We start from the raw sequence: 24,036 nt of genomic DNA, 5'->3' as shown, positions 1-24,036 counted from the left end.
ATATCATGGCATGCAGCAAAAATACTTCATGCCTACTTCCTATTTCATCACACACAATATTTAAAAGATGGCTTCTCAAGGATCAAGATGTAATAAAATGGATTAATTTTCACTGTTTCATCAAGGGCATTCTTAAGGGAAAGGGGCATATGTATGTATGTATGTATAATTTTACTATGAGCGTGTTGATACAGAATACAATAGCTACTAGAACAGCTGGTGCTACTGTCGTGTTTGATGCTAAAGTACCAGCAACTTTATTCACCATCGTTTTTGCACCGTCAATAACAAATTGTCAACATAGTGAATAAAGGAATATAACATCTTAGTGTTACTTTGAAAAAAGTTTTGATCTTTAGACTTCTTGAAACGGTCCTGGGACATACCCATGAATCCATGGACCAAACTTGGAGAACCACTGGCATAAAGCAATTTTTTATGTCAATAAATTAGAAAAATTAATTTAATTGCCTATTTTGTTCTTAAAGAGTTATAGTACCCTCATCATCTTTAGAACAGGAAGTTGCTAACTAGATAACTTACCATTTAAATAACAAAAATCATTTAAACCACTGTCTCCAAGATGCAGATTTCACCAAAAACCAAACCACTGAACGATCTCACATCCTAAGCATATAGTATTGCTGAAGGGAAAGTTTACACACAGAGTTTAAAGTGATTTTAACCTGTTTTACTGCAGCTTAAGAATTATAACCTACTTTACAAGCAAGGTACCCAAGGAGCGAATAAGTTAATAACACTCCAAGTAGAACCATTCAGCAGCAATTTTTTGCAAAGGTGATTAAAATAAACATCATCCAATATTTATGTTAGTTTCAGTGCTGAAACCTTAAAAATCATTATTCTGCTCATTCATTATAAGTAATTTTGTCTCTGTTCACTATCCTAGGAAGTTACAGCAATAAGAGAGAGATACATTTTGCAGAAGGGGGTGTTTATTGAAGCCGTAAGTGCTTTTATTAAAAAAAAAAAAGTCTCTACATTCTGGGTTAGGTGGAAAATATCCAAAACCATGATGTTTTCAAAGATGATGAGTAAGGAGGGAGATTTCCAGGTTTACATATCAGGGGAATATTCCAGAAGGTAGAGATATGTGAAAGTGGGAAAGGGGTTCATCATTAGTTGAGAAAGAAATTCATAAAAGCTATATCTACATTCTCTAAGGTCTGAGTCTTATTCTTAGACAACTTTACTTAGTACTGTTTATCATAGTGTTGCCAACGTACAACCTCTAAAAGTTACTTTTAAAGTGACAACACTTTTCAGAGGATATGCTCAAAGATGTCTGCCCCTCTCCTGAATTTCATCTGCAGATATCCCACCTGAATGGAAAATCTGTTTTCTTTTGTATTACCTTTTTTTAAAAAAAATTTTTAAATAGTTTAAATATATTTGACACATGCAAAATATATTTAAGTATTTGTAATTTATCAAACACAACTGTGAACCTATCATCCAGCCCAAGAGCTAGAACAAGGCAATAACTTGCCTCTATTTAGTATACCTTCCATATACTGATTCCCTGACTTACCCCAAAATGAACACTATCCTCAATATTACTTATATTGTTTTTTCTGTTATTATCATATATCAAACCTTCATTCATGCTCACTCCTAGCTATAGTTCATTTATATATTTTCCTGCTTTACAATACTCCACAATATTAACCTACCATCGTTTATATATTCATTCTCTTGTTGAAAAACTGGGTTGTTTCCCATTTTTTAAAAAAAATATTATAAGTAATGTGTTATGGTCCTTTTTATACATATCTTATGGTGCACATGAAAAAAACCATTTCTCTGGGTTATATTCTTAGGAGTGGAATTGGTAGGTCATAGCATGTATGAACGTTCAGAATTACAAGATATTGCCAAGTAGTTGTAGTAATTACACATGAACAATGTAATAAAATTCCGTATGTATTTTGCATATTTGGTATTATTAAGGTCTTAATTTTTGATCATCCAGTGTGTATGAAATGGAAAGTCAATATCTGAATTCTCTTTACTGTTAATAAGATTGAGGTCTATTCAAATATTTCTTGGCCATTTTATTACTCTTCTGTCAATTGCCTGTTCATGTGTTTTTCCTATTTTTATTGGATTGTTTATCTCCCTTTTCTTTTATTTTTAATTTAATTTAATTTCCAATATAGTTTACCTCCCTTTTAATTCTTTGTTGATTTGAAGGGATTTGTTGAATAGTCCAGACACCAATCCTTACTCATAAAAGATCTGTGCTGGCTGTATATGCTCAGACATCTTCTAGCCAGTGGCCTATTTTCTACTTTCTTTATGGTGTCATTGGATAGACCAGTGTTCTTACTTTTAATACAGTCAAATTTATCTTTTTTTTTCCTTTTGGTTAGTGACTTGCTTTAAAAAATCTCTTCTTCCTTAAAAGACATTTACCGTATTTTCTTCTAAAATTTTTGTATATTTTTTCTTTTTATTTATAAACATTAACCCACTTGGAATTGATTTTTCTATTAGGTAAGATAGTATTAGACTATCAGGTTTTTCCCATATAAATACTCAATTTTTCCAGCATTAGTTTTTATATAGTCCCTCCTTCTCTTAATGATTAATGTTCCAATCTATATCTATGCTCTAGTGTCTGTTTCATTGGCTAATCTGTCAATACCACAATGTTAATTTTGTATTTTTCATCTCTCTTGAGACACAGATACTAAGTCCTATAAATAGGTTTACAGAAAACCTAAATTTTAGACGAAAAGAAGAAACTTTTAGTTACTGAAACGAAACATAATTTAAAAAAATATAATTTTCCTCAAATGTCTATCTGTGTACCAATATGACAGATAAATCATATATACAACAGAATAAAGAAAAAGAAGAAATATTTAATATTTATGATAAAAATTGGGACTATGATAAGTGGTGTGATAACAATATCATAACACCTCTTCTGTGATATCATTTCCCCTTTCCCTACACAATAAATAAGCTTTGTCCTCCCAGAGAGTCAAATTAAAGCAAAGTGATTTGAAAGTCTGAGTTTGGGAAGCTAAGACATCTCAATATAAGACTGTTAGAGAACATCATGGCCAATCTAAGAAATCATTCTCCTTGTGTGTTTAGTGTCCACTGCTAACTATACGCATATCATACCATAGAGAAAAACTAAGCAAACAAACAAAAACATTTGGAAGGTGCCAAGGAAACATAGCTGATATATGGGTTTTGGTGTTATCCAGTCACTAAAAAAATGATTGAAGAATCCAATTTTACTAACAAAGTGTTTGTTTTTTTATAGAGTATGGTTAATGAACGCCACTTGAGTAATTTTTCCTGTCCTGGCAAAGGCAGACTTGATGATTGAATTGGTTTCCAAATATTTTTAAAGTTCCGAGTTTGTACAGATAAAACACCTCCTAGAATATAAACTAAATATGTTTCTCCCACTTTTAGGATGTTTTTTTCCTTGGAAGGTCTGCTCTGCCCCAAGTATATCTTATTCAGCTGAATTGAAATTCGTTAAGTCATTTTTCTGTGAGCTACTATGAACTCACACCTTTGTTGAGTTGATCTATGTTTTGATCATATCTTTGTTTTGATGTATGGATATATTTTGAAGATACAGCTAAGGAGCTTTCCTGATGTGTGAGGGAAAGAGATAAGTTACAGAGGAATCCAAGGCCTTTGGTTGAGCAATTAGAAAAATGGATTTACTGTTAACTAAGATGAGGAATCCGTGGGTGCAACAGATTAGGAAGAGGGAAAAGATGGGATTTGACATGGTCAGTATGAAATATCTGTTAGTGGAAATGTTAGCTTGGCATTTGGATATATTATTCTGAAGCTCAAGAGAGGTTTTGCTTAGAGATACAAATATGGGAGTCATTGGCATATATTGGTATTTAACGCCATAAAATCATTAAATCATGAAGGGAATGACTGTAGATGGCAAGGATTAAACATCATACCGAGACCAGACCAGTTCCCTTGTTGAAGAAATAATAAAATTAGTTTGTCATGATTTCTTCTAAGTAACCTGCGTTATTTCTTGGGTATATCTATTTCCCTAAGTACTGAATTTCATAATCTGCTTTGCAATGCAATCTGGAATCAATATCAAACGAGTCATTCTTATAGAATAAATCTTTACTTCTTGGAAATCAGAATATCTCTTCCATATTATATTATCCCTTTTAGATCAATGGGAATGGTTGAATTATCTTAACACAGTGGAGTAAAATCACTTCCGGGTAATAAACTTTTAGTTCCCCCTTGAGCTAAGTAATTATGTCTGCTTATCTAAAGGTAGGGCCAGTCCATTTTGTAGGGCATATTTGACTGAAGATGAATATTTTTTCATAAACAAGACATAATAATTTTCAAAATTATGTTTTGTGAAAGAGAGGAAACAAGAACACAATCTAAAGCTCAAAAATGTGATACCATCTACTTCCCTCATTACTTCCCTAAATGCTTTTCCTACCTAGCCATATTCATTATAAGCAGTTGTTAGGGGCAGCTGTTACTAAGATGGAAAGGAATGGGGAAGTTCTTAAATACAGCTTTCTTTAAAAAACAAACAAACAAACTTCAAAACATCTGGGCTCTGCACTGACAAATATTTTTGGTGAAACCAAAATAATTATGTAAGAGATTATGCAGAAGGAACATCAACTAAATTTCTTTTTTGTTGCCTACAGTTTTGAAATTGCCTTTTACTTTCACAGTAGTTTTTGTCAAATGCTATGAAAAGTTTAATGAATGTGTCCAGTTTTTCTCATTTTTAAACCCTGAAGATTACTTAACATTGGAATGTGGTTGCCTGATATTTGTCGATGATTAGGAAAGCCACCCATTTGATGAAGAATGTTTAGCTTTGTTTATTACAACAGCATTCCCCCCTCCAAGGGACTTTTCCACCCTTCTGAGAAGTACCCAAAATTCGAAGAGGTGAAGGGAGGAGACATGAATGACAAAACACAATAGAAAAGAGGAAATCAAAACCAAAACGTTGGCTCAAACTCTTAGAACAAACCCTACACCCTGGGTCCCAGCTAAATATGAGTTAGAGGGTTATGTTATCACCTTAGTCAGAGCTGTTATTGTTAGGCCAGTATATCTGTTGTCACTAGAAAACAGCATAGCCAAGTCATACCTCCCCATGGAGGAAAGTGTAGTGTCAGAATTTCAAGAAGGTCCAAATCAGGACACCTGTGTGCCAGATCGGCCCAGCTGCACATGTGGGCTGGCCAGTGCTGCAGGACACCATCTGCTCAGCACATGGAATGCCAGTTCCTCTGCTGAAGATGGTTTTAAAGGATGGGATTCTTTAAAGAGGAAGCTCACAGCTCCACTGTGACATCCTTAGCCTTTCTCACATTTTAAAATAAACAATTTTAGGAAGAGGGGATTAAAGGCTTATGTCTGAGAGATGACAAGTAGGGTACATGGCTAGCTCCAAAAGAATTGCCTCAGAAGTTCTCCTTCAGATCGGCATTTGGCTTTTCATTCTGGTGACTGATGAAGTATGACTGTAACTCTCAGAAAATTCCAGGTGCTAAGCATGTGCACATTCCAAAAATGCTCTATGTTCTTGTCCCTGGGTTTGCAAAACTCAGACCAACAAGGGAATATCTCTCTTCCCTCTTGTTTCTGAAACATAATGAGACATTTGGCGCACACCTTGGCTTCCTGATTATTCATGAAAATCTGGTCAGAGAAAACATGGTGGACAATCCAGAATCTATTTAACAATTAGTATTAATTGACTTTGTTTCCCCCTCCCAATAAAACTAACATTTGAAAGAGTATAAATGAACATTTCTTTGCAATTTGGGGGACTGAATTTCCCACAAACTATTTATATTAAATATTTTTTAGCAATCCATTACCATTCACCAACCATTAGTAATGATCAGATATTGTAAATGTTTATTTTTTCCTTTCATAGATATTTATAATCTACTCCTCTTAAAGATTATGGCAATTTTGGTTTATTATTCAGAGATGAGAAGATAAGTACTTTGATAATGTTTCTAGGGTTTATAGGCACAGTTCTATAAAGTTGTTAAACTCCTAAAACAAAACAAAATAAAATCTCAATATGGGAAAAATAAACTCATTCACTATGTTTTAAGATTGGTAGGAAAATGGAAAGAAAACTTTGATTTTATAAAATAGTTATAAATAAATAATACAGCGACAAATAAAGTTACAGTATCATCTTGAAAGTGCAGTAACCATAACCAAGATTTCACAAAACCCATTTGACAGATTCCAATTTAACCAAGATCAGAGTATTCACCTTAATTTTCAGGCACAGGAACCAACAACTCATAATCTTAATTAAACCAATAATGTAAATTGATTTGAGTTATTGTTTGCAATTCAGATTTAATGTCACTGATCATTTTTCTTTTGGGTTCATTGTAAGGCCTGTTTCAGTAAAAGATGCTAATCTGTTTCTGTATAATTAAAAAATATTTTGTACAAGAAATGAAGCGCATAAAAAATAATCAGACACATTTGCGAAACTAATTGCATATGGAGCTGTGCCAGTTTCCAGCCTCAGTGATTGCTTTATGCGTCTCCACTTCTTCTTTAATTCTCCTACCCTGTTCCTCAGTAACTGCCAGTCTAGTCTCTGTATCTACAAGCTTGGTTTTTGTTTGTTTGTATGTTTGCTGATTTCTTTCTTTTTTAGATTCCGCATATAAGAGACATCATACAGTATTTGTCTTTCTCTGTCTGACTTATTTCACTTAGCATAATGCCCTTGAGGTCTAGCCATGTTGTCACAAATGACAAGATTTCATTCTTTTTATGGCTGAATAACATTCCATTATTTCCAAATACTCTATTTATAGCTGAATAATATTCTGTTATATATGGAATTTTATATAGTTTCCATTTCCACAATTTCTTTTTCCATTCATCCATCAGTGGACACTGAGGTTGTTTCCATATTTGGCTATTGTAAATAATGCGGCAGTAAACATAGGGTGCATATATCTTTTTGAGTTTGTGTTTTTGTTTTCTTTAGATAAATACCAGAAGTGAAATTGCTGGATCACATGATAGTTCAATTTTTAATTTTTTGAGGAAACTCCACACTGTTTTCCATAATGGCTGCATCAATTTACATTCCCACCAACAGTGCACAAGCGTTCCCTTTTCTCCACATCCTCGTGTACACTTGTTATTTCTTGCCTTTTTTTAATAATAACTATCCAAACAAGTGTAAAGTGATATCTCCCTGTGGTTTAGATTTGCATTTCCCTGATGATTAATGACAATAAGCATCTTTCATGTGCTTTTTGGCCATGTGTACAATGGCCTGATAACCTGATAGCCGTCTAAATCTCATTCATTTTAAAAAATATTAAGTGGTCTCCCTACTAACTCAGCACAGCAAAACCATTCCACATTAAAAGTGTAATCAAATAACTCTGAATTTGAAGCTAAACCATAGGAGGACCACAGACACCATATGTCAAGCTTGCTCATAATGTAATTGTTCATTTTTCCAGCATCTTCTTGTCTTTCACAAACATTAACTGAGTGCTCTGCACATGACAGAAGCTCATAAGGCATCGAGAAGATTACGTGAAATTATATAAAGTTCTTGGCATGAAGTAGGTTCTCAACAAATGTTAGTTGCCCTGTGTTCTAGGAGCAAGGTATTGTGTATTGCTCAGCCATCTGGCCTCACTAATGCCGGTTGGAGGATATTGCTAGGAGTACACTGGAGAAGGATAGTGATACTACACTTAATATCAGACTGCATTATCCATGGATAAGCAATGATTATGATGGAAAGGTCAGCCGATTTTTCCTGCTTGATTTTGTGAGTCACAGTAGCTCTGAGTCATGTTCTTTCTCTTCATGCATTTCAGCTGCAGATCACCTCTCTTTCAAATCCTTCTACTAAATACCCTGATGATGGTTGCAATGGGCTCACCATTAAGCCTGAGAGTCTTCAATCTGATAGCATGCATTCAAAATTAATAGTTTGTTCATTGCGTTGGTCACCCTGCCTTGATTCCCTAAGATATTTTAAATGGCCCTTGAAAATTCAGAACATATTGGTCCCAACTATCAGAACATTCTCTCCAGTTAGTCTCTGACTCTCCCAGAAGTGGAGCTAAAAAAAACAACGACAAAATTACTGGTGAGGTTGGGCTACATTCTTCTTCATTGACGTTTACTAAGAACCAGAATTATATTTTTTGGTCTAACTTAATTTTTTTTTAAGTGTCAAGCCATCAAATACAGTTGCTCTTTTGTGTTGAAAGCTTGTATTTTCACCCACTCCAATCCAATTTGCAATCAATCCCTGGGATGTCAGTGGCATAAGACCTGAACACCAGTCACTTGTGCTTTTAACAATAAGAACCAACGGCGACTAAAATTCAGTTACAATGTGTTGCAGCTGCTGTGGCCAGGACCTCTCTGGAAATGCAATTTTGAGAAGACTTTTCTTGTTAAAAAGAAAATTTTCCCTCTGAAAAGTGTTAGGAAGATAGCAGTAGGGCAAGTAGGCAAGCAAAGAAGTTTACAAGGATTTCCAAAGAACATTTTGGAAGCATTGTATTAATTTGAATAGTTGCAAAAACATTTTCACTGAGTTAAGCAGTTTAGCTTTTTCTCTGAAATTTTAATAGAATGTTTGCATTAAAAAAATAACTTTTGACAGAACCTTTTGTTTTTCTGACTTCACTGTACACATTTTAACTAGGTATCATATAAAGTAATGTGTATCACCAGACGGACTCTAGGGGATTGCCCTGGGTTCGATTTGTTCCTGCCTCTTCCTTCAGGAGAAGAGTGGGTTTTGGGTGGGGACATGCTGCTGGCTTGCACTCATTACATGCTCCCTGAACACCATGACCCTCTGAGAAGCAGTAACCATAGTACATAAATTCTGACAGGTTCTTCTAATGGAGAAGACCCAATTACAAGATAATATTACATACCTATATATTTTTAAAATTTTAAGACCATAAACCCAATTGATGGTTTTCCACCTTAAAGCAGTCAACATTAAAGGGTTTCCAATTGAAACCACAATACTGATTCCATGACTCAGAATGTCTTTTGGAACTTTCTGGAATTGCTTTCAGAAGCTACACCACATTTCCTTGACATCCTTACCTTCTGTGGGGTTTCTGGTTTATGGAAACATAAAGCCATTCAGAGCCAAGTATTTTAAATGTGGTATGTTAATCAATATGTATAACATTGTTTGTGGTCATAAAGTTATAACCTAAAATAAATATGTAAACTATTTCTGAAGTTAGTTCCAAAAGAAAGTCTAAGGGACAATATCAAAAGAATGAGTTCTCTAAAGTGACTAATTTGGAAAAATAATCTTTCAGTGTGGTTGTTTAAAAAAATCTATGACATCATTTTAAACTTGTATTTTTATCAAATTTCTCTGGTGTATTTTAGCACACATTCCATCTCTCTTCCCTACCTGCGGTAAGATCTTGTCTACTTTACTGCACACCCCCCCTCTGTAATTCCATTTTTAGGTCACCAGACTCCTACCCTCCTACTAGTGCAACTTTGTTATTTCTTGCCATTCTTCTAATTCCTCCTAAGCCTGCCTCTTCCCACTAATGTTTCTTTAGTGCTTTATAAATGATAAAATTAGGATCAGACCTCCTCAGGGAATAGTGAGGCACTGCCAAAGAAAAAAATAAAAATTTAATTCCTTCTAAAATATTTGGAAAAGAAAAAGCAGACACCACCTCTTTCCATTATCACCATAATGTCCAGCATGACCAGACTTTTTTCTTCACTGTTTATAGAGATGGTCTTACCTTCCAGGTCAGCTTGACTGTCCATCAAGGGAATCAGAGTATAATCTGTGAAGAATGACTAAAATAATTTGATTACATTTTCTCTTAATAAGGAAGGTATCTTAAATTGAAATTGATATCCAGGTTTGTTTTATTCATGCTTCACTTAAAACAGAAAGCACAATGTTCCCTTTCTTAACCTAATTAAAGTTAAGATAATGAGATAACTAAGCAATGCAATACAAGTGTTCATTCTCAAAACTCTTTACAAAAAGGAAAACACGGCAGGTTGTCCAACTTTAACATTGCATTGGAAATAGTGGAATGAACTGGACCCACTTCTGGGTACCTCTTTCAATCTTAAAATTCCAACTGGATTCCACAAAAAGACTGCATTTGTTTTTATGGCTACGAATTCCAAAGACCCAGCATGGCATATATGTCAATCAAATGTTTGTTTACTATGATTATAGCATCTAATATATCCAAGAAGTATAGAATTAGCAAGTTGACTGATCTGAAGAATTTAGACACATCTGAATTCTGAAATGTACCAACAAAAATTTTTCTAGCTGGTTTCTCTGGCTTCCAATTTATATGAGGCAGCAGCATGGCACAGTGATTGGGTAGACAGACCCAAGAAAGACTGCTTGGTTATAAATCCCAGCTCTTTCACTCAACAATTGTGTGGCCCAGGGACAAAGTAAAGAGAAAGAAAATAATTGATGACATTGTATGTCATGTCAAGAAGTTTGGACTTCAGGCTGTAGCAATGGACATGAGATGGAGAATAGCCTGATCATTGTCAAGCTCACTTTAGAAGAGTATAGAGGATGGTCTAGAGAAGTACAGAACTACTACAATACTGTAACAGCCCATCAGGAAATGATTATGGTCTGAGTCAAAACAATGACAACTGGATGACAATAAAGCAGCAAAAGAGATCAATATTAAGGAAGAAGCAGAATCCTATAAATTAGAGAATAATTGCTTTGGAGCAGGGATAGAAAGCAGGAAGCCTAGACTATTTTTAGCCTAGACAAATAGTTGGGTGAGATTCCAGCACTTGTAACATGAATGATCAGAGTCATTACATTGTTCACTAGGAAATGCCTCCTTAGCAATACAATATGTTCCCAACAGCTCTGAAAATACTCATTTTCCTGTTTGAAGAATTTTGACAAAATGTATTTCCTCTGTCACAGTCCGTGTGATTTCACATCCATACAACTTGACTACAATTGGCTATTTCCCCGAACTTTACCCATTCTGAACTCCCTCACCTATAATGTGTCCAAAATATGACCCTCAAGTTTAGTTTCAGAGCTTTAAAAATATACTTCTATTATTAAGACCCTTATCATGCCTTTCCAAGATAGAACATATAAATAGTAGCAAATCTCCAACATGATAGAAAAAAAAAAAAGGCATAGAGCTCTCCTTGAATATCATGGACAGAATATTCTAACAGCAAGCAAGACAGCAGTTTGTAGCATGCAAGAATAAAACAGAAACAAAAACTAAGTTTTAATCAGAAAGGTGAAAGTATTACCATTGGCACTGAAATTTTTGAATAAATCCAAGAAAACAAAAACAAATAGGGGGAAAAAAAAGAACACAAAACCAAACAACAACAACAACAACAAAAACCTTCCACTTTCAACTTCCTACTTATAAAAAAAAAGGCAATCTATCAAGATAAACTGAATTTATGATTCCAGAATCATAAAATCCAATTAGATTAACTCATTCTTGAGTTGATTCTAATTCACAATTGTCCTTCATAAATTCAGAGTGAAAGGGTCTTAATTTTGTTTTTCATAAAATATCTAATGATATTAATTAAATAAGCAATATTATATATTTTGCAAGGAAAATACAATACTATTATTATGAACTCACATTTTACTGATAACTAAGGTTTAAAGGTGTCAGATGAGTCTTCAAGGGCAAGCACATAAAAAGATAGGCTAACCAAGTCTTCTGAATCTATATCCCATGCTCTTTGAGGTTCACCTTCTGTCCCACGTACAAACTGTAACCGTCTTCAACTACGTTTTCTCAGAAATAAAGTAGGATGGGGCACACGGCATACACCCAAAAAGCACAATACGAATGTAGGATAACAGGTTCTGAGTAAACATGTCTGAAACATCCAAGTACCACATGCAGCATAGTTATTGGTCACCTATTCCTGGAAGTGGAGAGTCAGAGCATAAGCACATCTCAGGTGAAGAGGCACACCACACAGAGGCCAGAGGCTGGCCCGCAGTTGCAGCAGAGAAAGCGGGAGAGGTCTGAGACAATGCATGCTTCTGTCCATGAAGACCTACCTGCTCTGCTTTCCACCTCCCCTCACTGGGGCTGGTCCTAAAGTACTGCTGACCTCCAAGCACAGTACCCTGAGTCCCGGGCCTCAGAACTATCAGATGAGGCAGAGGTTTTCAAACCACAGGTTTTGATCAATCAATTCAATGAGTCATGATCAGCATTTTAAAGAGACAGAGAGAGAGAGAAAGAATAGAACAAGAGACTAGCATAGAACAGAACAAAAGGAAAGGACTAAAATCTTGAAAATGTCTCACTTCATTACCCATCATAAGAATATTTATTTTCAAAGCTTTTTTTTCAGGTGTGTAGGGATGTGTGTGTGTGTGTGTGTGTGTGTGTGTGTGTGTGTGTGTGTGTGCTGGGTCACAACATAAAGTATATCTCTTTCCGTGCATTGCTGTCAGAAAAGTTTTAAAGCCATTGGCCCCTATCCTAGATGATGCTTGGACAAAGGTCAAGCAATTTGTGTTCCCAGAACCCACCCTGACTCTCTTCCTGTCTTCTGTGCACTCCTGCTATTCCTGTGCAGACTCTCTCCAGCCAGGGTGCTTGCTAATCATGTCATTAAGTATCACGACTGAAAAAAAGAGCAAGGACGATACACGCAAAGCCACTCCCCTTCATTAATTGTGTTTAAATCCTACTGACACAGTTGTCATCATGACATTGTATTCTTTGATAATACATTTTGACATACAAAATTCAGAGCTGAAAAAGAGCTCTCTATGTAATTTATCTCCTACTAGCTTTGAATCAACTGAATTTAATTCTTCTGTAGAGCTTTGCTATTATGGACTTAACAGAAAGCATTGCTTTTGATTATGTGGAAGACTTGTGTTAGAAGTCAAATAATCCAATTCCAGGAGAAATTCTTTTGTCACAGGCACTGACTGTAGTACATTGGGCAGATCAGGAAACATCTCCTCGTGTGGTTCCCTCATACATTAAATGAGTTAAACCAGGTTATTTCTTCTGTATCTGCCAGCTTCAACTATGCACACTTTAGTCTATTGTACAAGGTCTTGAAACCTGTAGATGATAAAAGGTTCTCTTGGTTCTTTCTATAAAGTTCTCTGTCTTGAATAACAATGAATAAATACATTTGAAGAATTCTCTTACACAGTTATGAAAGCACTGCTAAAAGTCTGTCAGGTTGAAAGTAAATGCTAAAATTAACTATTAACTAAAAATTAACAATTACTTCTAAAATAGCAAATAGCAAAAAATTACTCTGGGGTAAGTAGTTCAAGCTATAAAAATAAGCATTAGACATTGTTTAAAATGTATATGCACACGTTATGATATGTTTTATAAGCAAAAATTATAGACTTATGCACATTCTGATCAGACATGAGTTGTTTTAACAACAGGTCTATCACAGAGAAAAAAAGTGGAGGCTATTTAAATCCCAAGCATTCAAATATGTAGGGTTCATGGGAATCCACACAGCTTTCTTTCATCACCAGTGCGTGATTATCAGACCACAGCATGAGAAGAATTTGGGCAATGAGACTTGATTCTTGAGGCCTTCATTAGACTAAGCTAAGGTACTTTTTACCAGGTTTTATTGATAGCATGAGACATCATAAAGACTTGGTTGCCTAACTCATGACAATCGAAGTTAGACATAAAATGTGTATTTTTGATATGGAGATTTGTTTGTTTGTTTCTGGAAAGACTTCCCAAACTGTTGAACAGGTAAAGGGGCTCAGGAGTTCAATCAAACTAAGAGTAGATTTCTGCCTATGTGATAGATAGTTCCAAAGAAGGAAATCATAGCAGCAAAGAAGAGACCGTAGCACAGAAGAAGAAGAGGACTAAGGAAGGGACTTGAGGAAATGCCCACGTTTATGGACATAAGGTTGTAGAGGGATCAGCGAAAGAGGAAAGAAAGGAAAGGAAAGGAAAGGGAAGGGAAGGGAAGGGAAGGGAAGGGAAGGGAAGGGAAGGGAAGGGAAGGGAAGGAAAGGAAAAAGGAAAAAGGAAAAAGGAAAAAGGAAAAAGGAAAAAGGAAAAAGGAAAAAGGAAAAAGGAAAGGAAGGGGAAGGGGAAAAGAAAAGGAAAGGAAGAGAAAGAAAGAAAGAAAGAAAGAAAGAAAGAAGAAAAAAGAGAAAGAAAAGAAAGAAAGGGAGAGGAAGGAAGGAAAAGAAAGAAAGAGGAATAACCCAGAAAAAAACATGGAAATATGCAGCAACAGAAGTAAGGGAATAAATTAAGTATAAAGGAAAGACTACAGAGAACAGAGGATGATTTTTGGAAAGAAGACCTAGGATTTCAAGAGATAAATTAACCCAATGCCTGTTGAGCCAAATTTCAAAGGGTTAAGATGAAGTGAAGCTACAAGGAACAAGTGAAGACTGTGAGCTGTCATTTCAGCTAGTTTTTTTTTAATGATTTTTTATTATATTATGTTAGCCACCATACAGTACATCCCCGGTTTCCGATGTAAAGTTCGATGATTCATTAGTTGCGTATAACACCCAGTGCACCATGCAATACGTTTTAAATGACAATTCCCTCCATCCATCTTTCCATTTGATGCAGTCTTTTAGCTCATTATCAGATAGAAACACTTACTGGCAAACAGTTTGTTTCCAATATGTTAAAAGAAATTTATCACATACTTCAATGAGATGACTTTCACTCTTCATTTAACATTGTTAAAATATTTCCAAATTACCTGAATCATGAAAGAAATAACTCAAATAAAACAAAGAAAAAGTGAAGGAAATGGAATGGGAAAAATGAACTCCAAATTTCTGAGTCCTCCTAGCAGGACAGCTGACACTCAAAGAGGGTTGTAAACCTTCCAAATTCTCAGCAAGCTCTCTGGGCCCCAGGCTGTGCAGAAAGTGTCAAGAAACTTGCCTTTGCAGAGGCTATCTTACTTTGGAGAATATCAAATTAATGCTGTTGGCAGCAGACTCTAACATGTTGTTCAATTATTTTGGTTCCTGTGGTTAAATAACTAATATTGCCATGGCAGTTAGGACCTTCACTCGCTGCGATTATATTTTAATGCCTGCTGTACCCTGGCTTCTGTGTAATTTCACCAATTACTCAATTATATGCTATTTTGCTTACTTCGTACAGGATAGCCCTGACTCACCACCCCGATGTTCACATTCAATACAAGAAACGTGATAACATATTTGCGTGTGTATTTATTTTGTCTTGTCTTGTTTTACAATTCCTGGCCTTAGTGTAACTGAGTTCATTTGCTTCCCTCATGTACAACACATGCATTTATTTAGTTACCCCTGCCCAATTTGGCGGGGGGTGGGGGCGGGGAGACTGAACAGCCACTTTCTATTTTGTGCGTGAGCACTTGGCCTTACCTATTTCTGTAATGGTAGTAGGAATAATGACATTAGCACCGTAAATAAGCGTCCTTTCCTCTCCCTCTGGCTCAGTAACCTAAGTATTATTACTCTTACGGTTGCTATTGTTATTGTGTCTTATTTTACATATTTAAAAAAGGAACCAGAGATTGAAGTGTCTTTTTCAAAGACGTGAAGCTGGTTAGTAGCAAGTCAGGCGTTAGAACATGTTCAGAAACTATAGCTCGGTGGTGCTGCTACAGATCGTCCGATTCTCTGAACGGCAGCTAGAAGGAGTCAAAAGTAAGGAAGAAGTGAAAGCAACAGTAGGCTCTCACCCTAGATAATTTTTCCCTATCTGAGCAGAGTATGAGTGATGCCAGCCAAAGCAACTCACAATCCTTGTGGAGAAGTCACTGAGAAGGCCTCTGCCTGCTGTCAGTGGGCACCTGGTGGCACTCAGGCGCAGGGAGATGGATACTGGGGAGTGTGCTCTGCCTTTCTCCTTTTAATGCTGTGTGACTTAGACAAACTGCATAACCTCTCTGTGTCTCAGGAAAATTGTTTTATCATTTATAAAATATTTCATCATTTCTAAAAATAAGGATAATAATAGGACTTGCCCTTTGAAGGGCTGTTAAGAGGCTCAAAAGAGTTAATTAAAATGAAACATCTGGAGCAATTCATGGCACAGAGTAAATAATAAATGGGACCTCAAACTATAATTTAATGTGTGCTGTAAGTACTTGTAAGCCAGTTAAGTAAATAATATGTCTGAAGATCACCCACTTCCTTTAGTTCCTAGAAAAAAGAACATTCTTATTTGGAATGATAAAACATAATATGGAGAACTAACATCTTTTAGGAAATGTTTGGATAGATTCATCATTTTAAGAAACAATCCTCCTAATTGTGATGTTTTGACTTGTCTTGCCGCTTACTGTACTTTTTCAATCATTGATTTTATATATTTGTTTGTTTTAGACAGGGTGGGCTAGTTAAAATTTGTATGACTATGAAATATGTAACTATTCTGTATACCAAATTATAACACATAAGTGACATCAATTAAATTGGCACTGTAATATATTTAGAAGGATATCTGATGCACATTTGTCCCTTTGATTTGCGGAGGAGAGAGAAGTCACGGGTTTTTAAAAGTTTACTACTTCTGTGCTTTTCTGATTTCATTTCTACATTTATTATTTGGAGCACATAGATAAATCTAAACTACTATTAAAATCCCACAAATATGCTCTGTTATACAGATTCAGTGGGTGTAGAATCAGTATTGAAATAATAATTCTGTTTTTTAGTGCCTACATGAGCTAATTACTTAAGTTAAAATGCAGCATTTTACATCTGATATTGAAATCCCTCCGCCTTAAAGTTTTCTCTGATTCAGTTTACAAGGATTTATGGGATGAGCTCTCCCTAAGGACACTTGATTAGATGTTGGTATCATTCATGGCCTTCCATCATTGGTTTGAACCCGAAGAAGTGGGCAGTGACCCAAAGTTGCTAGCATGAGAGGCTTGTTGGGAAACCACTACTTAAAATATTTGGGTGGTGACTTTTCTTCCTGTGGACAGATGTTCCTATCAAAAAAATCTCCCATATTTTATATCAGTTGACCTCTTCGTTTTGGAGAATGATTTATATTTGTCCTGAAAACAAAAACAATTAGAGAAAAATATGTTGCTGTTCTCTAGATCCTGGCAAAAGTGTGCGGAGGAGGAAGAGAAAATTAACCTCTGCTTACTTTACATGGTAATACTAAATTTTCATTATTCATTCCATATTTTACCTTTCTATGTTATCTTAAAGCAATCCTATACAATGCAAAAGTCTATCCATTAACTATTTTTAATTTGGTTCCTTTTGGGTTCTGCCTCAAATTAGAAAAAAAAAAATGACCAGTAAGAGTCACGGGCAGACACAGATATCGCATAAATCTTTTCAATTATCAGATAAATAACTAGGAGCAGCTTTATCTCCTTTATTGATGAGTAAAAGTAACTAGAGGTCTAATGAAGTAAAATGACTTTAAAGATCTATCAGGATCACAGATAGAAATAAGATTGTAATTCATTTTGATGTTACATCAATATCAAAGAAGGAACAGCCAGAAAAGAATGATTCTAAAATGTAAATACGTTGAGTATTATAAAAGACCTCTACAATTTAACAGGTTATTTTAATATCCATTCAAAATGATTGTGCATGGAAAAGAAGAGGAAGTGGCAAACTCTCCTAGAACAGAATATATCAGTTACCTTTCTATTACATTGCTTTCTCTACTTTAAAAACTATAAGATTTGAAACCTCCTGGGAGGAGTTTGCATTAGAGGGAGTACTAAAGAAGTCTCTGGTAGGGTCGAAGTCACAGCTGGAGTGAGTTTAAGTAAACTTGTCCCTTGCTCTCTCTCCTCTAGAACAAAAATAAAATGACGGATAGGTGCTCATAGTTAGATTATCGTTAAAATACTTTTCTTGCTATTCACGAGGTCACCTTCCACTTGTATCAACTATCAATTTCTCTATCATTCACAGTGAAGAAAGAGAAACCTTACTGTGGATTGTTTCAAAATCTTTCTACTTGGGAAACTTTAAATTTTGAAAATGTTTTGCATTCCCGATTACACTGAGCGTCAGTTGATGTCCAGAGGAAATCGCAGATATTTACTCTCTAGCAGGAGAAAGTTGGGCTGGTGTTAAAAAAAAAAAAAAGTCATGGATAATTTCAAAAAGTGAAGCAATCACCTATAGAAAATAGACTAGTTTATATATAGTTGATTTTTGTGAGCACTTTCATGAGTGTTTACGCATACAAGTGGCACTTTCATTAAAGAAAATGCAATACACAAATACTAGTGCTCTCTAACCGACTCCCTCAAGCTTCTGTGTCAATGCGTTTCAAGCAATTTTCTTTCACAGCACAAATTCATCCAAACCTGTCCAAACGTCCAAGTTATATGAGAAAATTGTGGAATCTAAATTTGTGTTAAACCAGTTTTCAGCTTCTTTTTAGAGCCACATGCCAGGAAGCTTATTTACCTTTAAAACATAATTATTTTCCACTGTTCTACTCATAACTTTTAAAAATATTTTTAAATCATATAGCATTGCATTCAAATTAATCTGCTTGTCTCAAAAAGACAAAGCAAGGAGTAAAGAAGACTAAAAGAAGTAATTACGAGCACAAATCCAAAAGGTTTTCCATTTACAAAAAAAATAAATAAATAAAAGTGAACTGCAAAGATAAATTGAGTTTTTAAATTGCTTGTTTTTTAATTTGTTCTTAAGGGTGGCCCGTAAAAGTTGATTACCTCAAACTCCAGGGGTGATTCCGAGCAACAATATACTTATTCAGAATATTTGTGTCCACATGATATTGAAGATTTTGCTTAAAATTACTTTTAATTTAGAACGTTTGCAATAATCTCTTTAGAAACTGAAATATACTGACATGTATATACATTAGTAACAGTCCACAACTTAATTTACCCTATACACACACACACACATATATATATACACTATCTTTTAAAAGGGGTAAGCAATAGATGAAAACAGAAAGGCAAATTAAAACATATGTGTGAATAATTCAGCAAAATCATTTTTGCTCCTTCTGTTTCAATCACCTGAGTACTGCCATGTTCAATTTTCTATGTCTTTTTCCATCATAACTTATAACTGTCTTTGAAAGCAAACCTAAAAATGAGAACTATAACACCTCTGGAGAACAGCACGTTCTCTTTCTGGGCTCTCTAAATCTTTCCTGAAATTCAAAAGCATCTTTTCCAGGAGTGATTTACAAATAATCCCCCTTGCCGCCAGAACAAATAGAATTCTTATACATAAGAATGTTTACTTCATATGAAAACAGACTACATTGAATCAAGAAAATATTGGGGCCCATTTTGTCTCATTTCCACTTTTGTAAAAGATTAATGAATTATTAAATTCCTTCAAAAATTTATTCTGCAATCACAATAAAATTTTTATTTTAATTTTCTATTCTGAAAGTCAGTCAGAAAAAATAGACAATTATTCAATTTTCACTTAAGGAAAGAAGACCAAAGACTAAGTTTCTAAAGTGCCTACTTGAATTTGCATCCTACGGTTTCCTGTTCCTGTATCCTGTATCTCTGATACACAAACATTTTAGCATCAGCAATCAAGGATGGGGGACAGGGAGAAAAATCAAATGATCAGGCCTCAGGATGACACTACGCAATTAGCTAGTTTGATCAGCAGGCACTTTATTTCTAATCTTCTCAATCAATCATATTTTTTCTATTCTGACGGATAAAAATCCAGCTCAGCTACAATTCAATTCTAGATTTTTTTTTTCTCCAAAATGGATGTGGCATCTTCCTGTTTGAATAGTCTTTCTAACTTCCATTCCATTATTGAAAATGAGAGTCCTAAGATTTTCAGAAACCACATAACTAATAGAATAAAGAAGGTAAGAGATACATAAATATTCAAAGAATTCCTCTTTCAACTTCAAAGAAGATGGATTTTTCTATTTGTTTCTTCATAATAGTATACATTATAGATCACCCGCTAAGCAAGCGAGAAGCCAGAAAAAAACAAGATAATCCCCCTATTTTCCACCTATTTTATCTCGATTCAACTCATTGTTTTATGTTACCACTATCTCTCAAAAATTACAATGTTCTCACAAACCCAACATCAAATCTGAAGGATATGGTATTACAGTTAAGTAAATATAATGAAATGCACTCCACGGAACCACTAGGTTATGGAGAGTATATAAGAAATTCAACTCAAAAGAAAGAAAGAAAGAAAGAAATGAAAGAAAGAAAGAGAGAACGAAAAAGAAAGGAAAGAAAGAAAGAAAGAAGAAAGAGCAAAAGAAGGAGAGAGAGAAGGAAAGAGAGAGAAAAGGAAGAGAAATTACATAAATAAATAAATAAATAAATTTTCCGTTTGAAGACACACAAATAGAGTTGCAACCTCTTTAAGGAGCAGATATTTGGAGAGAGAGCAAAATAGACATATCAAAACCTAAGGCATAAGCTAGATTCTGGGCGGCAACCCTCAGTTTAGTCCATGTAGCTCCATGGCTAATGACAGTTCTGACATAACTGATAATTTGATTCAGGAACATCAAGCACTGGGGCCCAGTGGTGACAGCAACAGAAATTCTTCCACAGAACTTACAGAACATACATGGATTAGAATCGAAAAAAACCTCAAAAGATCATTGGGTCCATCCCTCTGTCCTTGGCTGAACTAAATAAACATCTAGCTCTCTTCAACTGACAAGGTGGAATTTGAAGTCAGTAGCATTAGAGAAAAGTCTTATGATTTGGATTGACAACCTCCTTTCTTTCTAATCTTTGCCTCATCTCATGATGGCTTTCTAAGAGAACGTTATGTGCATTGCTATGGAAAGTGTCAGGGTGTTTCGGAGGGAAGAGTAAAAGGGAATGAGAATGGTCACATAAATGTGGAGGTATGTGCACATGTGTGAGAACGCTCAAACGATATGCATCGATGGAGTATGTATGCATGTAGTATGTATGCGTATATTTCTTTCCCTTGAGACCTTAAAAAAAATCCTGTGATTGTAGACTTTGTATTCCTTTGAAAAGATAGCTGAAATGGTTGCCATTTCAAAGCCTAGGAAGCATTCTGGAACTGCAAAACTAGCAAAATTGTCCCCGTGAGAGGGCAGTAGGGGGTCAAGCGCTGGCCAGCTTTTCCCTCGCTCTCCATCCAGGACTGGCCCTTGCTCTCAGCCTTCACCATGCCGCCTGCACTAGGGGCAAGGGCAGTGGAGGACACTGAGAGTTCGCCCAGCGGCTGCACCAAGCTCCTGGGATGAAACAAGAAAACCCGGGATCCGTGGGGCAATGAGCCACCTTCAGGAGTTGACAGTTGTGCTGAGAGGTGCGCGCGCTGTTTGGCAAACTAGCTTTCAGTTTAGGCTTCTTACCAAAAGAGCAGAAAGGGGGAGCTGTCGTGGTTCCCTGTGCCCACAAGCCCCCCCTCCCCGCCTTGGCCATTGCTCGCCCGCCACAGCGGGTGCCAAGTGTGCACGCTCCTTTAACCGTGTATGTTTGTATAACTTTGCAAGCGGTTGTCAATCTGTCTGTGTGACAGAGAGACGCCCTCTTGCAAAAATGCCTCCCGTGTCCACCTTGCTTTATCGCAGGCACCAGGGTCGCCGTGCTACGGTGCTGTCACTGTCCCTTCATCATATTGCTCCCTCCAGATGATTTATTTCTCAGAAGCGAGAAATGTGGCGTCTAAAACTATTGAAGTTTTCTGTCTGTGACCTCACTTCTTTGAAGGAAGAAAGTGGTTGGGAGGGAAACAGAACCTGAAACTGAGTAAATTCCCCCTCCAGATTGTGAAATGTAACGGTTAAGAGACCAGGATCTGGACTTAACATTAGCTTGTGTGCCTTGGGCAAATCGCTTAATCAGTCCGTAACTCAATTTCTTCGTTGGCAGACGGGGAAAAGTATCAGCGCCTAGCTCATAGGGTTGTGAAGATTAAATACATGTAAGCGCTTGGAACGGTCCTGACACAAAATCGTTGCTGTGTGTTAGCGATTAACATTACCATCAGCACTGCCGTGATAAATACGGAAAAGGGCCAGTCCCCACCAGTACACCCTGCATCTCATACCTGCCCATGTCCCCAAGCAAAGGTGGGAAGAACCCTAACCCACCCGCTGCACGCCCTCCAGCACCAGCAACCACCAGCCTCCCCCACCCACGAAGATCTGGGGCTCGCAACCCCTCCCCAGCTGTGGGGCGCGCCACATCTGGGGGCGCACGTGAAAGGTTGAGGGGTGCAAAGGCAAACTACGCGCTCAAGAGCGCTGGTGCCTCCGCTCTTGGCCTTAGAGTGTATTTGGAGTGTTTTCCTACCTGCCCCAGGTTTTTGCCCTTCTTACTGCCGCCGAAAGCCAGTCCTTGGTATGTGCCCGCTGATCGATTGGCGGCCTGGGCAGGCGTCTCCCCGCCCAGAGAGGACTTGATGGAGTTGAGTTTGGCCCGCGAGCTGCCGAGCTGTGAGCTCTCCACCATCAGCACCGCGGCCAGTAGGAGCAGACAGCGGGACGAGTCCTTGCCCCGCATCAACGCGGCCATTTCCCGGAGAGGGGTCCCCGGGGAGGCGCAAAGCCCGGAGGGGTGCGGGTGCAAGGGGAAGGAGGACCCCAACACCGCGCCCCTACTCGGGGTGCGGGGGCTCGAAGGCTCTGTTCCCCCAACCCCACTTGGCTTCGGGGGCCCAGCACCGTGTGAATTCAGTCTCACGCCTCAGACCCGGAGCGAGAGCGACCCAAGCAAGACCCGCTTCTCCACCAGGGCAGGAAGTTCTGCAGGAACTGGAAGCAGTCAAAGGCGAGACGCCTTCTCGCCAAGGAGGCGTGACCCGAGGTGCAAGAAGACCCAGCCCCACAGACCGCACCGCTCCGGCTGCTCCTTGCCCCGCACCACCGCGTTCCCGCCGGACGTCCGCGGCCCGATTCTCTTAATTGGCTCTGGAGGGCCACGCCAGTTCCTTCTCCTTCGGCCTCAGTTGCTTTTCTCTTTTCCTTCTTCACCCTTTCTGTCTCAGCCTTTGCAGGGCACACTGATAGCGGGCGCTCTAAGGGGAGCAGGAACGCCCCAGATCGGACCCTCGAGGTGAGGAGAGCCGAGGTCTCCCACGCGCGCGGGCACCGTCTCGGCGAAGTGTCGCTCCCCGGGTCACACCCGGCAGCCCACCGCTGCCAGAGACGCCGCAGTGCCCTGGGAGCGGTCGTGCGCGCCGCGCGCTCTCGCTCTCCCCGTTTGCTCTCTCACCGCCGCCCCCTTTGCTTTTTATAGCTTCCCACAGTGGGGGTTTGTTTTTCCCTCCGCCCCCAATTCAAGAGTGACAAAGTGAAAACGTTTCTCTCACCCCCCCCCCACGTTCCCGCCCCACTCCTCTCCTTCCCCCTGCGGCTCCCCCTCCTGCCTCTCCCTCTTGCCCCCCTCCCACACCCCTCTGCTCTCCACAACAATTGAGAACATGGGATTCAGTCCCAGGGGAACGCGAGGCCTCCGAATTCCGGACAACAGCTCCAGAGGCTGGAAAGACCTCTGGAAACAGACGCAGGGCAAAAGTGGAAGTGGAGAGGGGCAGGTTGCCACCGCCCTTGGGGACCGCCAGCACCCTTCTTTAGGTTTCCCAGCCCACCTCCAGTGCCTGACTCCTAGAGGAGCCCTAGAAAAGCCCTACAGAAGACAGACAGAAGCGAGCATCTGGCCGTTAATGCTGCGGTCTGTGCACGCTCAAGTGCCCAAGCGGGGTTTTCGTCTGTGCCTCCCAGGGCGTGTGTGAGGCTGCGCCAGGTTGTGCCAGGGGGTGCCCAACTGACGTGGACGGGGCTTGGAACTGCAGAGAAGAGGACCAGGAAAGAGGAAAGACGTATCCTATTCGCTCGCCCGGGAGATGTTTGGGATTTTCTAGTCTCCGCCTTTTGTACCCCGCAACCCCGCGACCCCACCGCACGCGCAGCGGACGTGTATGTCTCTGCCGGGTTGGGAGAAATGGGGTCCCTTGAG

The 24,036-nt window shown here is 38.0% G+C and overlaps 1 protein-coding gene across 1 annotated transcript in view; it reads right to left on the bottom strand.

Annotated features, from left to right (window-relative positions):
* Positions 1 to 23,306, bottom strand: part of DKK2 (dickkopf WNT signaling pathway inhibitor 2) — a 99,830-nt gene extending 76,524 nt beyond the window's left edge. Inside the window, exon 1 of the mRNA XM_002916941.4 lies at positions 22,372 to 23,306. Coding sequence (XP_002916987.1) covers positions 22,372 to 22,593 — 222 coding nt within the window. The 5' untranslated portion in view covers positions 22,594 to 23,306. The remainder of the gene's footprint in view (positions 1 to 22,371) is intronic.
* Positions 23,307 to 24,036: the final 730 nt, after the last annotated feature.

Source organism: Ailuropoda melanoleuca, chromosome 11 (genome assembly GCF_002007445.2).
Source record: "Ailuropoda melanoleuca isolate Jingjing chromosome 11, ASM200744v2, whole genome shotgun sequence".
Lineage (NCBI taxonomy): Eukaryota > Metazoa > Chordata > Mammalia > Carnivora > Ursidae > Ailuropoda > Ailuropoda melanoleuca.
Note: the sequence above shows the minus strand (reverse complement) of the source record. Positions and strands in the feature narration are given on the sequence as shown.